Source organism: Syngnathus acus, chromosome 3, assembly GCF_901709675.1.
Source record: "Syngnathus acus chromosome 3, fSynAcu1.2, whole genome shotgun sequence".
NCBI lineage: Eukaryota > Metazoa > Chordata > Actinopteri > Syngnathiformes > Syngnathidae > Syngnathus > Syngnathus acus.
In genome coordinates, this window is record NC_051089.1 from 17,501,989 (window position 1) to 17,520,414 (window position 18,426).

At 41.1% G+C, this 18,426-nt stretch overlaps 1 protein-coding gene across 2 annotated transcripts; it reads right to left on the reverse strand.

Moving 5' to 3' along the window:
- Positions 1-232: 232 nt before the first annotated feature.
- mrpl27 (mitochondrial ribosomal protein L27) lies at positions 233-17,541 on the reverse strand. 2 transcript variants are annotated; one of them, XM_037246718.1, is made up of 4 exons: positions 17,402-17,541; positions 10,400-10,528; positions 600-667; positions 233-505 (listed from the first exon to the last, which is right to left on the reverse strand). In XM_037246718.1, the coding sequence occupies exons 1-4, from the start codon at positions 17,442-17,444 to the stop codon at positions 299-301; spliced, it is 447 nt and encodes a 148-aa protein (XP_037102613.1). In that variant the 5' UTR covers positions 17,445-17,541; the 3' UTR covers positions 233-298. The 2 variants fall into 2 exon arrangements, with proteins under 2 accessions (XP_037102613.1, XP_037102614.1); XM_037246719.1 differs by having other exon boundaries at positions 17,405-17,524.
- Between the last annotated feature and the right edge of the window lie 885 nt (positions 17,542-18,426).

The window sequence follows — 18,426 nt, forward strand, 5'->3', positions numbered from 1 at the left end:
CTCAAGTGAGAGATGGAGATCACGGCTTGAAGAAGCCAACAGCACCACATCATTATTATTATCAATTATTACTATTAGCATTGCTATTATTACTATTATTATGGATATTATTATTAACTGGATGCAAAACGTCAATCCAAGTTAAATGCTCAGTGAGCTGGAGTGTGACGTCTTTTCTGAAAATTTGTTTCATCTTTAACAGTACATGTTTTTGGAGGCAGTGTAAAATATGTGAATTCAGTGTTGTGGCATTTAACCAGAAGCTATTGTTTTTTGTCCTCACATGAGGGTTTAGAGTTTAGACCATGCTAACCAGTTTGAAGGTGGGTTCTTGCTTGACTGGAATAATGTTGATGAATGTTTTGTAAAGCAAAGATCCATTGGCAAGCTTGGTGATTATCTGGCTCGTCTCCACACTGCGAGGGTGGGGGATGTAGACCTCCTTGGTGAATTTGATGCAACCATCTTCAAGCGCATATAGAGTGCTATTGGTTCCCATCCCAACCTTCAAATCAGAATGACATATGCAGTGACTGTTAGTGTAATTACCAGTTAAACATCAAACTAAAATGACAGGAAAACAATAAAAGTGCACTTACATGCGCTCCTGGGTGGTACCTCAGCAGCCTTTGTGTTGCCAGGATGTTGCCAGCATGGACAAAGTTTCCTTGCAATAACAAAAAATATAGGATGAAAATTTCATAAAATTACAGTGACACCTGAGAATTTCTTGAAACACTAGATGCAATATCACCATAATCTGAGATCAAAATAGGTTTCATGGATCAAAAGCAGGCGACACGTTTAGGCATCGGTTTGCAAGTTCGCCTGATAGTTCAGATGTGCAGGTCGTGATTTTTGCTCCAGCTTTTCTGTGTGGAGTTTGCATGTTCTCGCCGTGCCTGAGTGGGTTGGATAGATTTTCGTTTAGTGACGGTGTGCATGTGGATGGTTGTTTGTTTCTATATGTGCCCCGTGACTGGCTGGTGACCAGTTCAGGGTGTAGTCAGCTGGGATAGGCTCCAGCGCCCCCTGCGACCCTGAACAGGATAAGCAGTGATGAGAATGGATGGCTAGTTTAAAAGCATTAAAAGACTGAAATGACAGCAGTAATTTGTTTTTGACAATTTCTTCCACTTACAATTAAAATTTCACGACAGCCGCCCCCAGTTAATTTTGTGTCTCACCAGCCAGAGCGATTGATATTGCGCAATACATCATAAAGCTCCAGCTGTGTTGATAGGACAATCAATATATCTCTACATCAGCTATGAACGTATTTTGACTGCAGCTGCAGCATTGTGCCACTATGGAGGAGCTACACCAACAGCAGAGCACCGTAAAGATTCCAAATAACCACCAAAGAAGGCACAAATTGAATAACGTTTTTTTCCATTATTTTTCCCAGCAAGAAGGTGCTATCGGCATCCTGATTTTCCCTGGCAGATGATGATCACTCTATGGTGCGTCTAATTTGGAAGCGCAGGTGGTGAGTGAAAAAAAAAGCAGAATATACACATACATCCAGCCAAAGTCTCTGTCACTAAAAAAAAACATTTATTACACGTACCGTATTTTTCGGACTATAAGTCGCGGTTTTTTTTCATAGTTTGGGTGGGGGGGCGACTAATACTCAGGAGCGACATGTGAAATTATTCACAGATTTTTACTTGATCATTAACACATTACTTACTAGTATAGTTGATCACTTCGCGTTATTTTCACTTTAAAACGCATGAGGGCCCACTATAGCTGTGGAATAATTTGAGCCTCGCTGACAATGAGTTCCATTCATTGACTTCCAGAGTCAGGAGATTTAATGATTTGAAATGGTATCATCTGAAAACGGCCTTCAAAATAAAGCACCCTACCTCAACTCAAAGGACGGCTGAATAACAAATAACATGGAGAATTCTTAACACATACTGTAATTATCTTTTTAGAACAGCTTTTATTATTATAACAATTTTGATAAGGTAAAAGTGTACATACTGTAAATATGTTTTTAGAACTGTTTTATTGTTATAACGATTTTTCTATAACAAGTTATAACACTCTTAAATGTGTTTTTTTTTATAAAAAGGTACAAGTGTATGGACTGCAATTGTGTGGGCACTCCCCGCCTTCTGCTGACGGGTGGGCAACATTTGTGCCATAATTCCTCAATTTAAAAGTTTTATTTTGAATCTTTTTTTTTTTTTTTATTTGGAAAAACAAATCCGCGATGTAGAGAAACCGCGATAAACGAACCGCGATGTAGCAAGGGATTATTGTAATTTCAACTGCAACTGACAACTAATCCGACGTCAGCGGCGCACACGCGGCGTTGTTTACATAAAGGACGAAGGATTCGATCGATGGATTTAATGACGTGGAGTTACAGAGATAGTTTGATAAAATTGTTGTTTATAATTATATGGGCCTGTGGAATAATTTGAACTGCAACTGACGACGAGTCCGACGTCAGCGGCGCGGCGCACATGCGGTGTTGTTTACATAAAGGACGAGGAATTGGATCGATGGATTTAATGATTTGGAGAGACAGATGGTTCGATAATATTGTTGTGTATATGATAGTTATTTGATATATAGTTTATATATCGTTATATGGGCCTGTGGAATAATTTGAACGGCAACTGACGACGAGTCCGACATCAGCGGCGCGCCGCACGCGGCGTTGTTTACAGAAAGGAGGACAAATTCGATCGATGGATTTAATGATTTGGAGTGACACAGATGGTTTGATAAACGTGGCAGCTTTGGGCGGCCACCGGACGGCTCGGATACTGTCAAGTGATGACGAACGAGCTGCGGCTTTTCCTTTTTAACTGTACTGTAACCTTCACTGCAGCGACAAATTCATTGCTCGCCAATCGCCACCCCATGAGGACAAGTGTTTCAAGAAATTGATTTAAAGACTACAAAAATATGATGACACTGCATTGTCATCATAAACGCCATACTAGCGCTGCAAGCAGCTATTAAGGCCCTTCGCAGCCCTGGCAGCGTGGGGGAAGTGGCACATTTGGATACTGGCACATTGGATTTTTTTTTTTTTTTTTTTTTTTAAATAAAGTACATCAGATTTAAAGACATGACTGTTGATAAATATGACCTAGGTCTTGAGTTGTTAAATACCTGTATTTCTTTTTTTTTTCAATTTAATTTCTATTTATCTCCATTGATGTGCATTCTGATCAATAGACGATTCAACTTCAGCAAGCAAACAGATATCTACGCATCTATGCTTGAGACGGAACAGGATGAAGAAAATCGCATAGTTCCTCCTGCAAAACTTTATGAAGTAAAAACCAAACACCTCACGAGATGATACAAAATATATCCAAAACCAGACAAAAAACAACAAAATTAATAAATATAATGCGAAAGGGAGACACTTAGGGCTATCCATATAATCTTGTTGTTCTGTCTTTATAGATTTTTTTCAGTTGGAATATATGTAGGAGACCCCGGGGACGACCCAGGACGCGCTGGAGAGACTATGTCTCTCGGCTGGCCTGGGAACGCCTTGGGATCCCCCGGGATGAGCTAGATGAAGTGGCTGGGGAGAGGGAAGTCTGGGAGTCCCTCCTGAAGCTGCTGCCCCCGCGACCCGACCCCGGATAAGCGGAAGAAGATGGATGGATGGATGGATGGATGGATGAATATATGTATACAATACTTTATCTCAGGGATGGGCAAACTACGGCCCGCGGGCCGCATCTGGCCCACGGGGCCGTTTAATCCGGCCCGCCAAACCTGAATACATTGTATTATTAAACATTTTTTTGGGTCAATTTCCCTGCAATTACTGTGTTTCCCCAATAGATGGGAAGCGCCCGCCCGCGCATTTACTCCCGGAAGCCGTGTCAGACAGCTCGGTGCACGCTCACAAGTGCGTGTACAGTACGTACTAAGTAGTACGGACCCGGCGCACTCCGCGCTCTATTTCCATCAGTGCCGAATTTCGAGTGTGGGCTGTGACAGCATTCTTGTAATTCGCGCGCTGAGCTTTCAGATACAGTTTTACGCTAATGCCACCCACAAACCTTCCCCTGGAATCCTTCCATTAAAATGAGTGGCCCGAGGAAAAGAAGCCGAGTGTTTAAAAAAAACAGAGTGGACAATTTGGCTCGACCTACGTGTGTGAGCAGACGTTCAGCCACATGAACGTCAACAAAGCCCATCACAGATCTAGGTTAACGGACCGACACCTCGGCTCTATCCTAAGAATTACCGTAATTTTCGGACTATAAGTCCCGTTTTTTTTCATAGTTTGGGTGGGGGGGCGACTTATAATAAGGAGCGACTTATATGTGGTTTTTTTTGAAAATGTTTGAACTTTTTTGAAAAAAAACAAGTGAAACCGCGATAAACGAACCGCGATGTAGCAAGGGATTACTGTAATTTGAATTTCAAGTGATGTCAGCAGCGCAACGCGGCGTGGCGCGGCGGTTGTTTACATAAAGGACAAAGATTGATCACGGGATGACAAAGATGACGAAGGGCCCCACGTACTACCGGCATCATTAGCGGCTTTGTTTCTAAGTGACACGGCGGACGAAGAGTTTGAAGGATTTAGAGTGACACAGAAGGTTTGAAAAACTATTATGGCTTTTACCCACGCGCGGTCCTACTCTACGGAGCTCTCTTTCACTTCCGTGGATTGAAGTCGGGGGCCGGCGCTCGGCCGGGTGGCTGTCCAGGGACGGTGGATGGGGCTCGGACAATGCTTTTACGCACGCCCGGTCCTACTCTACCGAGCTGTCTTTCACCTCCGTGGATGGAAGTCGAGGGCCGGCGCTCGGCCGGGTGGCTGTCCGGGGACGGTGGATGGGGCTCGGTCATGGCTTTTACGCACGCCCGGTCCTATTCTATGGAGCTCTCTTCCACTTCCGTGGCTGGAAGTCCACGCCGCCACACGCCTGGAAGTTTGTTTTGTTAAATAAAGAGCCGTTTACCAAACCCACGTCTTTCCTTGAACTTTGTTAACGCTACAATATAGTTATATAGTAGATCTGTGGAATGACGACGAGGCTGACGACGAGGCTGACGTCAGGGCGCACGCGCGGCGTTGTTGATGAAGGACGAGGAATTTGATAGATGGATTTAATGATTTGGAGTGCACAGATGGCTTGATAATACTATTGCTTATAAAATAGTTATCCATCCATCCATCCATTTTCTGTACCGCTGTATCCCCACGGGGGTCGCGGGCTTGCTGGAGCCTATCCCAGCTGTCATCGGGCAGTAGGCGGGGGACACCCTGAACCGGTTGCCAGCCAATCGCAGGGCACACAGAGACGAACAACCATCCGCACACGCACTCACACCTAGGGGCAATTTGGAGCACTCAATCAGCCTACCAAGCATGTTTTCGGGGATGTGGGAGGAAACCGGAGGGCCCGGAGAAAACCCACGCGGACACGGGGAGAACATGCAAACTCCACACAGGGAGGGCCGGAGGTGGAATCGAACCCGCACCCTCCGTACTGTGAGGCGGACGTGCTAGCCAGTGCCCCACCGAGCCGCCTTAAAATAGTTATTTGATATCTAATTTATATATCGTTCTATGGGCCTGTGGAATATTTTGAAGTGCAAGCGCCGTCAGCTGCGCGCACCCATTGTTGACAAAGGATGATCGATAGATTTAATGATTTGGAGTGACACAGATGGTTTGATAACATTATTTCTTATATAATAGTTATTTGATATATAATTTATATATCGTTATATGGGCCTGTGGAATATTTTGAAGTGCAAGGGCCGTCAGCGGCGCGCACCCAGCCAGCATTGTTGACATAAAGGACGATCGATGGATTTAATGAATTGGAGTGACACAAATGGTTTTATTAACGTGTTATTTATGTAAAAGTTTTTTTAATAACTCTGAATTTTACGTCAGGGCCGTTCTCAGCTCTTCGTTTGTGTTTATGTCACGTTAGAACACCTATCGTTTAGCCTGTTGTTGCTCGTTCATGACTGTTCTTGGTGTTGGATTTTGTCGAATAAATTGCCCCCCAAAATGCGACTTATACTCCGGAGCGACTTATATGTTTTTTTTCACATTTTTGGGCATTTTATGGCTGATGCAACTTGTACTCCGGAGCGACTTATAGTCCAAAAATTACGGTACCACAATAAATTTTACTCCAGACCATGATGCACTAGCAAAAAAGGGAGACCAACAATACTATTGATTTCTTTACTTTAGATGTATTCTTTCACTGATTCTTCAAGATGATGTATTTGGTCAGAATGTTTGCCGTTTGATGTGATTTCACCTCATTAGATAAACATATTTCATAAATCTGACTTGCAGGCGCTGAAGTGATGGAAACTATTATTCATAATAACTGTCGTATTTAATGAGAATCAGTGATAGTAGTTTTTGGGTGAAATATTTTTTTAATGCTGTTAATAAATGCATTTGTTTTCAAAAAGCTTTTTTTGAATATCCATGCTTTACTACCTACTAAAAGTAAAAACCTTTTATGCAATGACCTTTACATGTCATTTCTATTACTATACACAAACACTACATCCATCTGCTCCTGGTTCGGCCCCCCGGTCAAAATTTAGAACCCAATTCGGCCCGCCAGTCAAAAAGTTTGCCCACCCCTGTTTTATCTCATTGTAAAGGGAATTCCATAGTTTAACCCCCACCCTGATATACACATTTGTTTTAAAGTTCTCTGTGAATACTGATGTTTGAAATGTGAGTCGTTCTCAGGGGTTCGGCAGAGCCTCCACTGCGGAGTATGCTGGTATGTCATTTGTTGTGAGTTCATGCATTGTGTTGGTTTTATTCTTTGAACACGGTGATGTTCATGCACGGCTCATTTTGTGCACCAGTAAAAAACATCTGTCTTGAATTTGAAAAAAATATATATATTTTTTTTTCAATAAAGAGGTGCGTGTGCATATGAAACTGGTGGGGTTCGGTACCTCCAACAAGGTTAAGAACCACTGTTCTATACAATGCCTTTGTGTCTTATGTGTTAACCCACACTTCCCACACAGTAGTTGATATATGGCAATACCAGTGCACAATACAATATACACATTGCCTTGTAATCTAACACATATTTTACCTTATTTAATATAAAAATACTTTTAGACATTTTTTCCGTACATGAGCAATATGAGATTTCAATGTCAGAGCATCATCTAGTATCACTCCTAAAAATCTAAGTTCAGACAATCTTATTCGTATTTCGTTTAAAAATCCTCCGATAGATACGAACCCTGATCTACCGATTAGACTCAAACTCGGTTTTATGAATATTAGGTCACTTCATTCGAAAGCAGTACTTGTTAATGACCTCATCACAGAACATAATCTTAAAATTTTTGGTCTTTGCGAGACCTGGTTAAAACCTAATGAACTGCTGCCGCTTAATGAGGCTTCGCCTCCAAATTTTGTGAGCTCACATGTGGCGCGTCCTCGAAAAAAGGGTAGGGGTGTCGCCCTCATCTCTAATTCCGATCTTAGATTTAGGCCTCGTTCGATTAACGTATTTAAAACATTTGAAGTTCTCACTGTCCGATCCACAGCTTTACTGTAATTTTATCTTGCTGTTATTTACCGCTTACTCTGGCTTCCTGGATGAACTTTCAGAATTTGTGGCTGATCTAGTGATAAATGCGGATAATATAATAATTATGGGTGATTTCAATATCCACATTAATTTACTGTCAGAGCCACTTACTTTGGCGTTTCAGACTTTAACTGATACGTTATGGTTTTACGCAAGCCATACAGGCAGCAACGCATAAGAATGGAAATACCTTAGATCTGGTATTATCCCGAGGACTGGCAACCTCAAATATAACAGTACTGCCATACACTACTGTTATGTCTGATCACTACTTAATAAAATTTGAAATTTTAGTTCTTTGTCAAAGACAAGAGCGCAATCAGAATTACAGCAGCCGTAATATTAACTCCGTAACTGCGACTGCGCTATCTGAGTTACTGCCGCCGGCAACTGCCATATTTCCCGCATATATCGGCTCTATTGATAATCTTAGAAATGAATTTTATGAGACATTGTTAAATGCCACCGACTCTGTAGCGCCACTACGTCTGAAAACTCGCCGTAGAAAGCCCACTCCATGGTTCACAGATGAAACACGTACGCTTAAGCAATTATGTAGAAAGCATGAGCGCAAATGGTGTTTAATCAAACTTGAGGTTTTCCATCAGGCATGGCATGACAGCCTCCTGAAATACAAAGATATCTAAGCAAAAACTAATTATTTCTCGCAAATTATTAATCTCAATAAAAACAATCCTAAATACTTATTTGATACAGTGGGAAAGCTAACACTACGACAGCCGGCCTCCGATAGCTCCTTCCACTCAGCTAACGAGTTCATGAAATTTTTCGCTCGAAAGATTGAATCCATTAGGGATGAGATCAAGATGACCGTTCCAATCGCTCCCGCACCACCAGACTCACCAACAGCTTCATACTCCAGGCTGTTAGGATCCTGAACTCTCTCCCACCTCCTGCGTAACGTCCTGTACTTTTGCGCTATATTCTGACTGTCTGCTTGCTGTATGCACACTTGCTCCATTTTTGCTCCTCTTATTTATTATGTTATTTGTTTATTTATTATTTATTCATCGCTCTTATTTATTCATTGTTTGTGCCTTCTTGTTTTTACTTTTCGTGTTGTTTACTTGTATGTATATTGTGTACTCTGTCTTGTCACCGTGGGATAGTGAGAAACGTAATTTCGATCTCTTTGTATGTCTTGGCATGTTAAGATATTGACAATAAAGCAGACTTTGACTTTTGAAATTTTAAAAGCGTGTCCATTGAAAGGCTTACACAATTGGTTAGTGCGGCTAAACAAACATGTTTACTCGACCTGCTTCCAGCCAAACTATTTAAAGAATGATTTCAAATTTTAGGACCGTCCATCTTAAATATAATTAATCTGTCTGTCTTTAAAACCGCTATCATTAAACCGACCAACTACTTAAGCGACCAAATCTCGACCCGGACTGTCTCAGTAATTATAGGCCACTTTCAAATCTCCCATTCATAGCAAAACTTCTTGAAAAAGTAGTAGTGCAGCAGCTTATTGATTATATGGTCGCCAATAACCGATATGAATCTTTTCAGTCTGATTTTAGAGCTAATCATTCCACCGAGACAGCACTTGCTAAAGACTAATGATCTCCTCGTAGCTATGGATTCAAACACTTCATCGGTATTGTTATTACTCGATCTTAGTGCTGCCTTCGACACTGTAGACTTCGATATTTTATTAGAGCGCCTTAAAAGCTGTGTTGGTATTTCAGGGTCAGCACTACGCTGGTTCTATTCCTATCTCAGACAGGACGCACAGAGTGGTCCATGGCAATGCGACCTCTGAGCTCTATAACGTTACGTGTGGTGTCCCGCAGGGATCTGTACTCGGACCAATTCTATTTAATATTTATGTGATTCTGCTTGGGGACATAATACGTAAATATAATATTAGTTTTCAGTGTTACGTGGATGACACTCAATTATATATGCCATTATCAATGACAAATCCGCGGGACTGTTGTGATCTTGAGGCGTGCCTTGCGGAGATCAAGCAATGGATGTCTCTCAATTTCCTTCGTCTTAACCCAGATAAAACTGAGATGTTGATAATTGGTCCAGCTCGTTATCACCACTTATTTAAGGAAACCACGATAACTATGGATAACCGTACTATCACTCAGAGCGATACTGTAACTATCAGAGTCAGAGTCAGAGTCAGCTTTACCAAACGCTCTCCTTTCAAAAGCACATTAAGAACATAACTAGACTTGCGTTTTTTCACCTCCGTACCCCATCCTCTCCTCCACCACCCTTTTCCCTTCAATAAACCATGGTCCAAGCTGCATTTGGTTGCCCTGCTCCATTCCACGTGACAGGATGTCCATTTTCCGAATGAAGGACAAAAAAAAAGACGGACTGAGAATGGACACAAGTGGGTTTTCGCCCGTCTGTGTAATCGTCACTAACCAGGTCAAGTGCTGACAGACCTGTTGTGTGTTATATGTGTTTGTTGTGGTTTTTTCACCTGTGACGTGAAAGGAATTGTGGCGTAGGGTCCTTTGGACAAGTTTGATCGCTGATGTTCACTCGCTTGTGCGAGTGTTACATGTATCAGAGAAGAGGTCAGCCATTACTCATTTAAATAACGTCAAAAGAACCACTTTCATTTCCTAAGCGACAATGGACAAGTACTACTTTATTCTTGTTGTATCTTATGTCCTGCCATCTTTGGGACTATCAAGGAGCACACAACTGCTCAAGAATTTAGCAGCTCTTGGGGGGGGGAATTATTGAGGCTTGAAATTATTCAATAGACCAGTTTCATAAAGATTAAAAAAACATTAGATTATTACCATCTTGCTTCTTGAGGCCGTATCTTTTGCCAGCACTCTTCCCACCATGGTTCTTGCTGCTCCCACCAGCCTTCTTGGATGCAAACCTCAGCGAGGACAGGAGAAAGAACTGACCAGGATCTAAAAGACCTGAAATCAATATGATTAAAAACTGAGTGAGTAAGCAAGCACCTATAAACGCTAAATCTGCCTAGTGCATAAGTGCAGTCACCTTTGTTACTTTTTATTTTGCTACTTTGTTTATGTTCAATATTGAAGAAATCTGGGTGTTAGATAAAGAGAAAAATTTGACTAAAGTTTGAAATCATTTAAATCAAGATTAGGGGTAAAAGCATAAGAAATTTAATTTGAATGAAAACTGTGGGTGCTTAAAATGACTACAGTGAATTAACCAAAACTTTTCTGTGCATACTCTTGGGGTGCAGACAGGACAACCAAATGTGACACACTGAGTCTTTATTGATGTTTGGTGAAAGGGGAAGTGGCTATCAGGTGCAGAGTGGTCAAAGAACGAGGCGAAAGCTTGCTCAATGATCGGGCAGTTGGTCAGGGCCAGCGGCGTTCAGGCTAGGTCGATGATCGGGCAGTTGGTCAGGGCTGGCAGCGTTCAGGCGTGGTCGGTCAGTTGTGCAGGCGTGGGTCAGCAACTCGGAAGCAAGGCACAAGACAAGGTACTAGGCACAAGTAGCACGGACGTGGACACAGGCAAACAGTACCAGGACTAGGTAATAAGACGAACTGACGGGGGCTGGTTGGATTCATGGGTTTTAAATAGCGTCCTTAACGAGCAGGGACAGGTGATTGTCTCTGATAAGTGGGCGTGGCTGTGGCTGATAGTCTGTGGAGGAAAGTTACCAGCTGGGGGCAGGTGGCACGGCACGTGACACATAGAGCACACATTGATTCTTTTTAAATATTGTACGTGATGTGTATTTTGTCCAAACGGGGACTGATTTTCAAACACAAACTATAAACAGAAAACAGCATAATGGAGGAAATAAAATAAACAATGAGTGTCAATTCGAGCAGAAATTTTGTGTGAAGGCTGAAAAGAATTGAAAAAAATTGTGGAATTATTTAAAATGATTTTGAATGATGTAGATATATACCTGAAATGAGGAGAACATGTGGAACATGTTATGGCTTAAATCAGACGGAAAATGAACATATTAGAGGAAAGAAGAAGAAAATCCTAACTTCTGTCTTTTATTTTGGGAATAATGAAAAATGTACACTACCGTTCAAAAGTTTGGGGTCACAAAATTGTTTGGGTGACCCCAAACTTTTGAACGGTAGTGTATATATTTATTTAGATAATTATTTATAGATTATATATATAATCTTCTGTGTAAAAAATCTTATAATATATATGTATACTTATATTCATAGATTATATATAATCTTATACAAATATAAGATATAATTTATAATATTTAATTCATAATATTTTATTATAATATTTACACTACCATTCAAAAGTTTGGGGTCACCCAAACAATTTTGTGACCCCAAACTTTTGAACGGTAGTGTAGGTACACGAATAAGCTACACAGAAATAATGTTCCCTTGATATATCGCAGTTGAACTACCACAGCCTTTGTTTCGCAGCTTTTTTTGGGCGTGGTCAGCGAATTATGCTTTTTTTTAAATGTATGAATGGTAAATGGTGACCACTTGTACAGTGGTTGCTGCCGCTCCGGCCCGAAGCATGTTAGCACTGTTGACCACAGTCAAATGTATAAAAAATCTATTTTAGATTTCACCAGAGTGTGGCAGCAGACCTGTGGGCATGCTTTTGGAAACACTAAGCTCCGAATGCGCTCTGCCTCTCCAAAGTCAAAGCACACCATTCTCAAAATTGTGTGCTCTGACAAAAATGTTTCAATACGACAGAAAAAACTACAAAGCCGTGCTGCCTGTAGCATTATGGTAGCATGGATTAAAGCAAAAAAAAAAAAAAGCTCTTGACAAAGTTTTTTCAGGTCAAATTATATTCCCCAGTTCATTTACGTGCGTTGAAACACATTGACAGCAGTAGAGATGCACCGATCCGATATCTGGATCGGATATCGGCCCCAATATCAACAAAATTGATGGATCGGGCATCGGAAAATGCAGCCGATCTGTGAGCCGATCCTTTCCTTATTGGGACGCGGGCCACGTCATACGTCAGCAGCACGTGTGCCGCGGGACGCGGCTACGTCATACGTCAGCAGCACGTGTGCCGCATGCCACGAGAGTTTTCTAAACAAACGCAAACATGGAGCGAACGAAAGAGTCAGCTGTGTGGAGGTACTTTAAACTGAACACGCCAACTAGCTCGACGGCAGTTTGTAATGTCCGCAAAGCTAATGTTGCCAGGGGTGGTGGTAGTACTGCCAGTTATAGTACTAGTACTAAGCGGAGCTTGTTTTCAGGGAGCACTTCTCATTGCTGCTTAAATGAGCATTTAGAGCATCAACAGGTCATGAGTGATGTGGAACGGCACCTAATGTTTACATGTTTACTATTTATTTTAATATTTGGTTACTGTGTGCTTGATCACCCTTTCTATATTTGCCCAGTGCAGTTTCAGCTGCAACATTTGTATTTTTTTTTTTTTTAAGAAGTTTGTATCCTAATTTACTTGAATTTAAATGCTGATACACTTTATTGCTGCTGTTGCACAATTTTTGTTACAAATAAATAGTTCATTGCATGAATCTGCTTTATCTTGTTACATTTTGTCTTAGGAATGAACTGTGTAGTCATGCCTGATGCCATTGCCTTTAGTCTTTTCTGTTCCACATGTAGAGGTATGTAGCTTGTTAAGTCAACCATAATATCGGATCGGTATCGGGTATCGACCGATACGCAAAGCCACGGTATCGGTATCGAAACTGAAAAAGTCGGATCGGTGCATCTCTAGACAGCAGTTCCATTTTTTGCCGCACAATTGCTTCTCTGAGGTTTTCATGTTAAAAGGAGTATAGTTGTACATGCTCTTAGCCCAATAGACCTAGTTTTCTAATACAGAAATCCCTCGCTATATCGCAGTTCATTTATCGCGGCTTCAGTACATTGCGGATCCCCCCCCTCAAAAAAAGGGAGCACCCACACAACACAGTACGTACACTTGTACCTTGTTATAAAAAAGTTGTTATAATAATGAATTCTAAAAACATATTTACATTATTGCACCTTGTTATATATTTTTTTTATAATAATACAAGAGTTCTAAAAACATGTTTACAGTATGTACACTTGTAACTTGTTATAAAAAAGTTGTTATAATGATAAGAGTTCTAAAAACATATTTACAGAATGTATACTTTAGCTACATCTACATGTTACACACACACGCACACAAACACACACACAGTTACACTGTTACAGGTTCATAACATCAACGTATTCACATGGCCACTTCGTAGCTTGCTTTAGTAAAATTTACTTTTGACTTGCAGCCCCGTGTGAAGAATCGCTGTTGTGATGCCAGTTCAGCTTGGCGCTGCTTCATTTTATCAGCACGGTCACTCCCTGTTAGCTTGTCATATGTGTTAGCATGTTTTGTCTGACAGTGTCTCTTTAGGTTGAAATCCTTAAACATGACAACCATCTCTTTACAAATTAGACAAACACAGTTTCCTTGATTTTCACTGAAGAAGTATTGTAATTCCCATTTCTCTTGAAAGCGACGGCCCTCAATGTCAACTTTGTTTTCTTTGCAGTTGCCATGGCAGAAATTAGCGGAGAGGAGTGGTGCTGCCACCCTTTGGTAATTGGAGGAATTACAGTTTCAAGTTTCATGATTTTTTTTATTCAGTTTGACAGTGCAGGCAGGCTATAAATAATACATTATAAGACTGAAGCTGCGGGCTGTATGAAATTTGACCGGGGACCGGATTTGGCCCGCGGTCCATACTTTGTGTACAGCATTCAAATACTAAAAAGGTTTCAATCCAAACCATGTTACCGTAAATTTCGGACTATAAGCCGCGACTTTTTTCTCAAATTTTGAACCCTGCGGCCTATAGTCCGGTGCGGCTTATATAGGATTTTTTCCATGAGTTTTGTGATGACTTGATCACTTTTATACACTCGTAAAAAGGCTGTGGACCGCTGTTGTGCGGCACCGCTTTGCTGCGGAGGGATGTATGACACGGTCACTGGGGAGAAAAGTGGTGTGTTGATCGCATGTCCATCCGCCAGGCAAATAGTGCCGTAAAATTTACACAAAGATGAGACAGAACGAGATCAAGACGGACAATACTGAAAGGAAGCTTTTATACACAAACCGTCATTATGGGGGGGCTTATATATGATTTTTTCCGTGATTTTTGTGACGACTTGATCACTTTTATACACTCGTAAAAAGGCTGTGGACTGCTGTTGTGCAGCACCGCTTTGCTGGGCGGAGGGATATGACATGGTCACTGGGGAGAAAAGTGGTGTGTTGATCGCATGTCCATCCGCCAGGCAAATAGTGCCGTAAAATTTACACAAAGATGAGAGAACGAGATCAAGACGGACAATACTGAAAGGAAGCTTTTATACACAAACCGTCATTATGGGGGGCTTATATATGATTTTTTCCGTGATTTTTGTGACGACTTGATCACTTTTATAAACTCGTAAAAAGGCAATGGACTACTGTTGTGCAGCACCGCTTTGCTGGGCGGAGGGATATGACATGGTCACTGGGGAGAAAAGTGGTGTGTTGATCGCATGTCCATCCGCCAGGCAAATAGTGCCGTAAAATTTACACAAAGATGAGACAGAACGAGATCAAGACGGACATTACTGAAAGGAAGCTTTTATACACAAACCATCATTATGGGGGGCTTATATATGATTATTTCCGTGATGACTTGATCACTTTTATACACTCGTAAAAAGGCTGTGGACCGCTGTTGTGCGGCACCGCTTTGCTGGGCGGAGGGATATATGGACACGGTCACTGGGGAGAAAAGTGGTGTGTTGATCGCATGTCCATCCGCCAGGCAAATAGTGCCGTATAATTCACACAAAGAAGAGACAGAACGAGATCAAGACGGACATTACTGAAAGGAAGCTTTTATACACAAACCGTCATTATGGGGGACAAAAGAAATGCATATGATGCCGCTTTTAAGCTAAAGGCAGTCGATGTTGATGACATTGTGTTGCATCACCCTTTTCTTTATTTCCCGGTCACGTCTACTCTGGAGCTATACGTGTCGCTCGCTAGTTTAATGTAATTTAGCGCTTCGTGCATGAATAAAATTAGCATGAACAGACCCTCATCATGGAAAATGCTAGAAGAAATGCATAAAACCGACGACGAAAGAGATATTGAGAAAGTGTGTGGCAAAGGATAACTAACGCTATTCCAATCGGAAGACTTCGATGGTTTCAATGCACAGGAGGAAGATGAAGACGATGAAGCTCTTTTTGTTTTACCTTTACTTGTATGCTTTTTTAATCAGCCCTGTTAGTGCTGTGCTACCGTGCTGCTGCTGTGTTACCACCGCGTCTCAGTGACTTTTACTTTTTAATCAAACCCTATTAGTGCTGTGTTACTTCCGTGTTGCTGCGGTATTACTGCCGCGGCACAGGCAGTGTTTGGAAAGAAATGTTAAGGTATGTTATTAAAACTTTAAAAAAGCTTTCTGTGTCCAGTCTTTCTTTGTTAATAACTTCCGTGTTGCTGCGGTACTACTGCTGCGTCACAGGCAATGTTTAGAAAGACATGTTAAAGTATGTTATCAAAACTTTAAAAAGGCTTTCTGTTTACTGTCTTTCTTTGTAAAAAACTCGTGTGCACGTGCGGCTTATAGTCCGGTGCGCCTTATATAAGAAAAAAACTAAAATATCCCTGTATTTTAGCTGGTGCGGTTTATAGTCCAGTGCGGCTTATAGTCCGGAAATTACGGTAATATCCTAGACCATTTTTAAAAGAAGAGTAATGTTGAATAGATTTCTATTGCAGTTTGCTCTTACGCAATTTCAATGTTTTCAATCGATTCAATAAAACGATTCTTTTGGCAAAACTTGATTGTATTATGATCCTACAAATAAACATCTACATAACTTTAAATTCAATGTTATTTTTTTGACATTACATGAGCTTGTTATAACTTGGCCAGCCGAGAGACCGTCTCTCCAGCGCGTCCTGGGTCGTCCACGAGGTCTCCTACCGGTGTGACATGCCCGGAACACCTCCCCAGGGAGGCGTCCAGGAGGCATCCTGATGAAATGCCCGAGCCACCTCATCTGGCTCCTCTCAACGTGGAGGACAACGTTGCATTACTTATAACTCCTGTTTGAAATGTTTATGAGGCAAAAATAATTGTAAATGTAAATTTAAGGTATTTCATACAGTTTGTTCAATGTTATCTGACTTCAGATATGAATGAAAGGCAGAATTTGTGTTTTTAGAGTTGTTCACATCTGCCTGAGTGGCTTATATTTGGTTATTTTGTCATTTAAAAGATAAAGACAATCGGGACAATGAAATTTGTTTTATAGCAGTGTGTTAGCATGAAATTTTGGTACTTAAAAAATATCCGAAAAAACTATTGGCCCCCAGGCCCCTTCACTTTATCAAATCTGGCCCACCTTGTAAAATGTTTGGACACCCCTGCCCTAGGTGAACGACATGGCTGACCACAGAGGTTATTTTCTAACATAATTTTCATACAAAGTCGTCCATTCATTAAATTTGTTGCTTTTATTTAATAGGTGGCGAACGACGCTCGCTGTCGGACCACAGTATTAAGAATCAAGGTTACCGCTGGCTTAATTTCGTCAGTCTGGAAACTTCTAGTATAAACTCTCTCTGGTCTTATGTAAATATTTTTTTTTTTACATTTACACAAATATCTTGCTCAACGTTTGATACAGATCATAAATTAATCACAAAGTCAATGATTTCAATACTACATTAAAGTTCATCCAAAGTACTATTAGGGAAAACGATGTATTCATGGTTGTATTTTAACAGGTAACAAAGTAAAGTGAAAACAGTAAAACATCCGTTACCAGCAGCAATGTATCTGGTGAAGCAGTGTCGCAGCATTGCCATATGAAAAGCTTCAGTTATGTCCGATGAAGGTATTGTCAAGACGCGATCTGGTCTGATCAGCTCGGGGGGCAGCGCCTACTGATGATGTCACGCTACGGCAAGTCCAATTAGACGAACTACACTAAACCGCATTTATCATGGATATGCCACTTTTTTTGCTTTTAAAATTATTTTATTGTGCACTTGGAGTCACCAATGAAGAAAAGTGCGATGTATCCCTCCAGTTGTTGCAGAGATATTTTATGATCTGTTTATGGTCTATTTATTTCTCTTTTTTTAGTGTTATTTTTTGTTGTTCTCACACGCACACACAGCACGCCACGCGAAACACACGCACGCACGCACACACTCCCATTGTCATATGCGGGAATCGAACTCACGGTGTCGGCATACAGGACCGATAAGTGAACACTGTACACCTTCACCAAGGGTGTCCAAACTATATCCAAAGCGGGCCAGATTTGGTTAGATGAAAATGTATAGGGGCCGACCATTCGCACCGACATTCCTCGAACCATTACCATTGTAAATGAACTTGTAAATATGTAACTACAGGGCTGTCTCAGAAAATTAGAATACTGTGATAAAGTTCTTTATTTTCTGTAATGCAATTAAAAAAACAAAACTGTCATACATTCTAGATTCATTACAACCCAACTGAAATATTGCAAGCTTTTTATTATTTTAATATTGCTGATTATGGCATACAGCTTAAGAAAACTCATGAAAAAGTATACTAGTAGGGTATTCAACTATTCACTTGAATGGTCTAATTAACTCGAAACACCTGCAAGGGTTTCTTGAGCCTTGAAAAATACTCAGCTTGGTTCAGTAAACTAAATCACAAATATGGGGAAGACTGCTGATCTGACTGCTGTCCAGTGGACCATCATTGACACTCTCCATCAGGAGGGTAAGACACAAAAAGAGCAAGCTGTTCACAGAGTGCAGTTTCAAAGCACATCCACAAAAAAAAGTCTGT

What these genes read in the sequence shown, in the direction of transcription:
- mrpl27 (XM_037246718.1), bottom strand. Translation starts at nt 17,444, where the DNA reads ATGGCAATGCTGCGACACTGCTTCACCAGATACATTGCTGCTG. An exon ending in CGGCCTCAAGAAGCAAGATG is followed by an intron (nt 668 to 10,399) that starts GTAATAATCTAA and finishes TGTTATTGCAAG; the next exon opens with GAAACTTTGTCCATGCTGGC. An exon ending in GGTACCACCCAGGAGCGCAT is followed by an intron (nt 506 to 599) that starts GTAAGTGCACTT and finishes TCTGATTTGAAG; the next exon opens with GTTGGGATGGGAACCAATAG.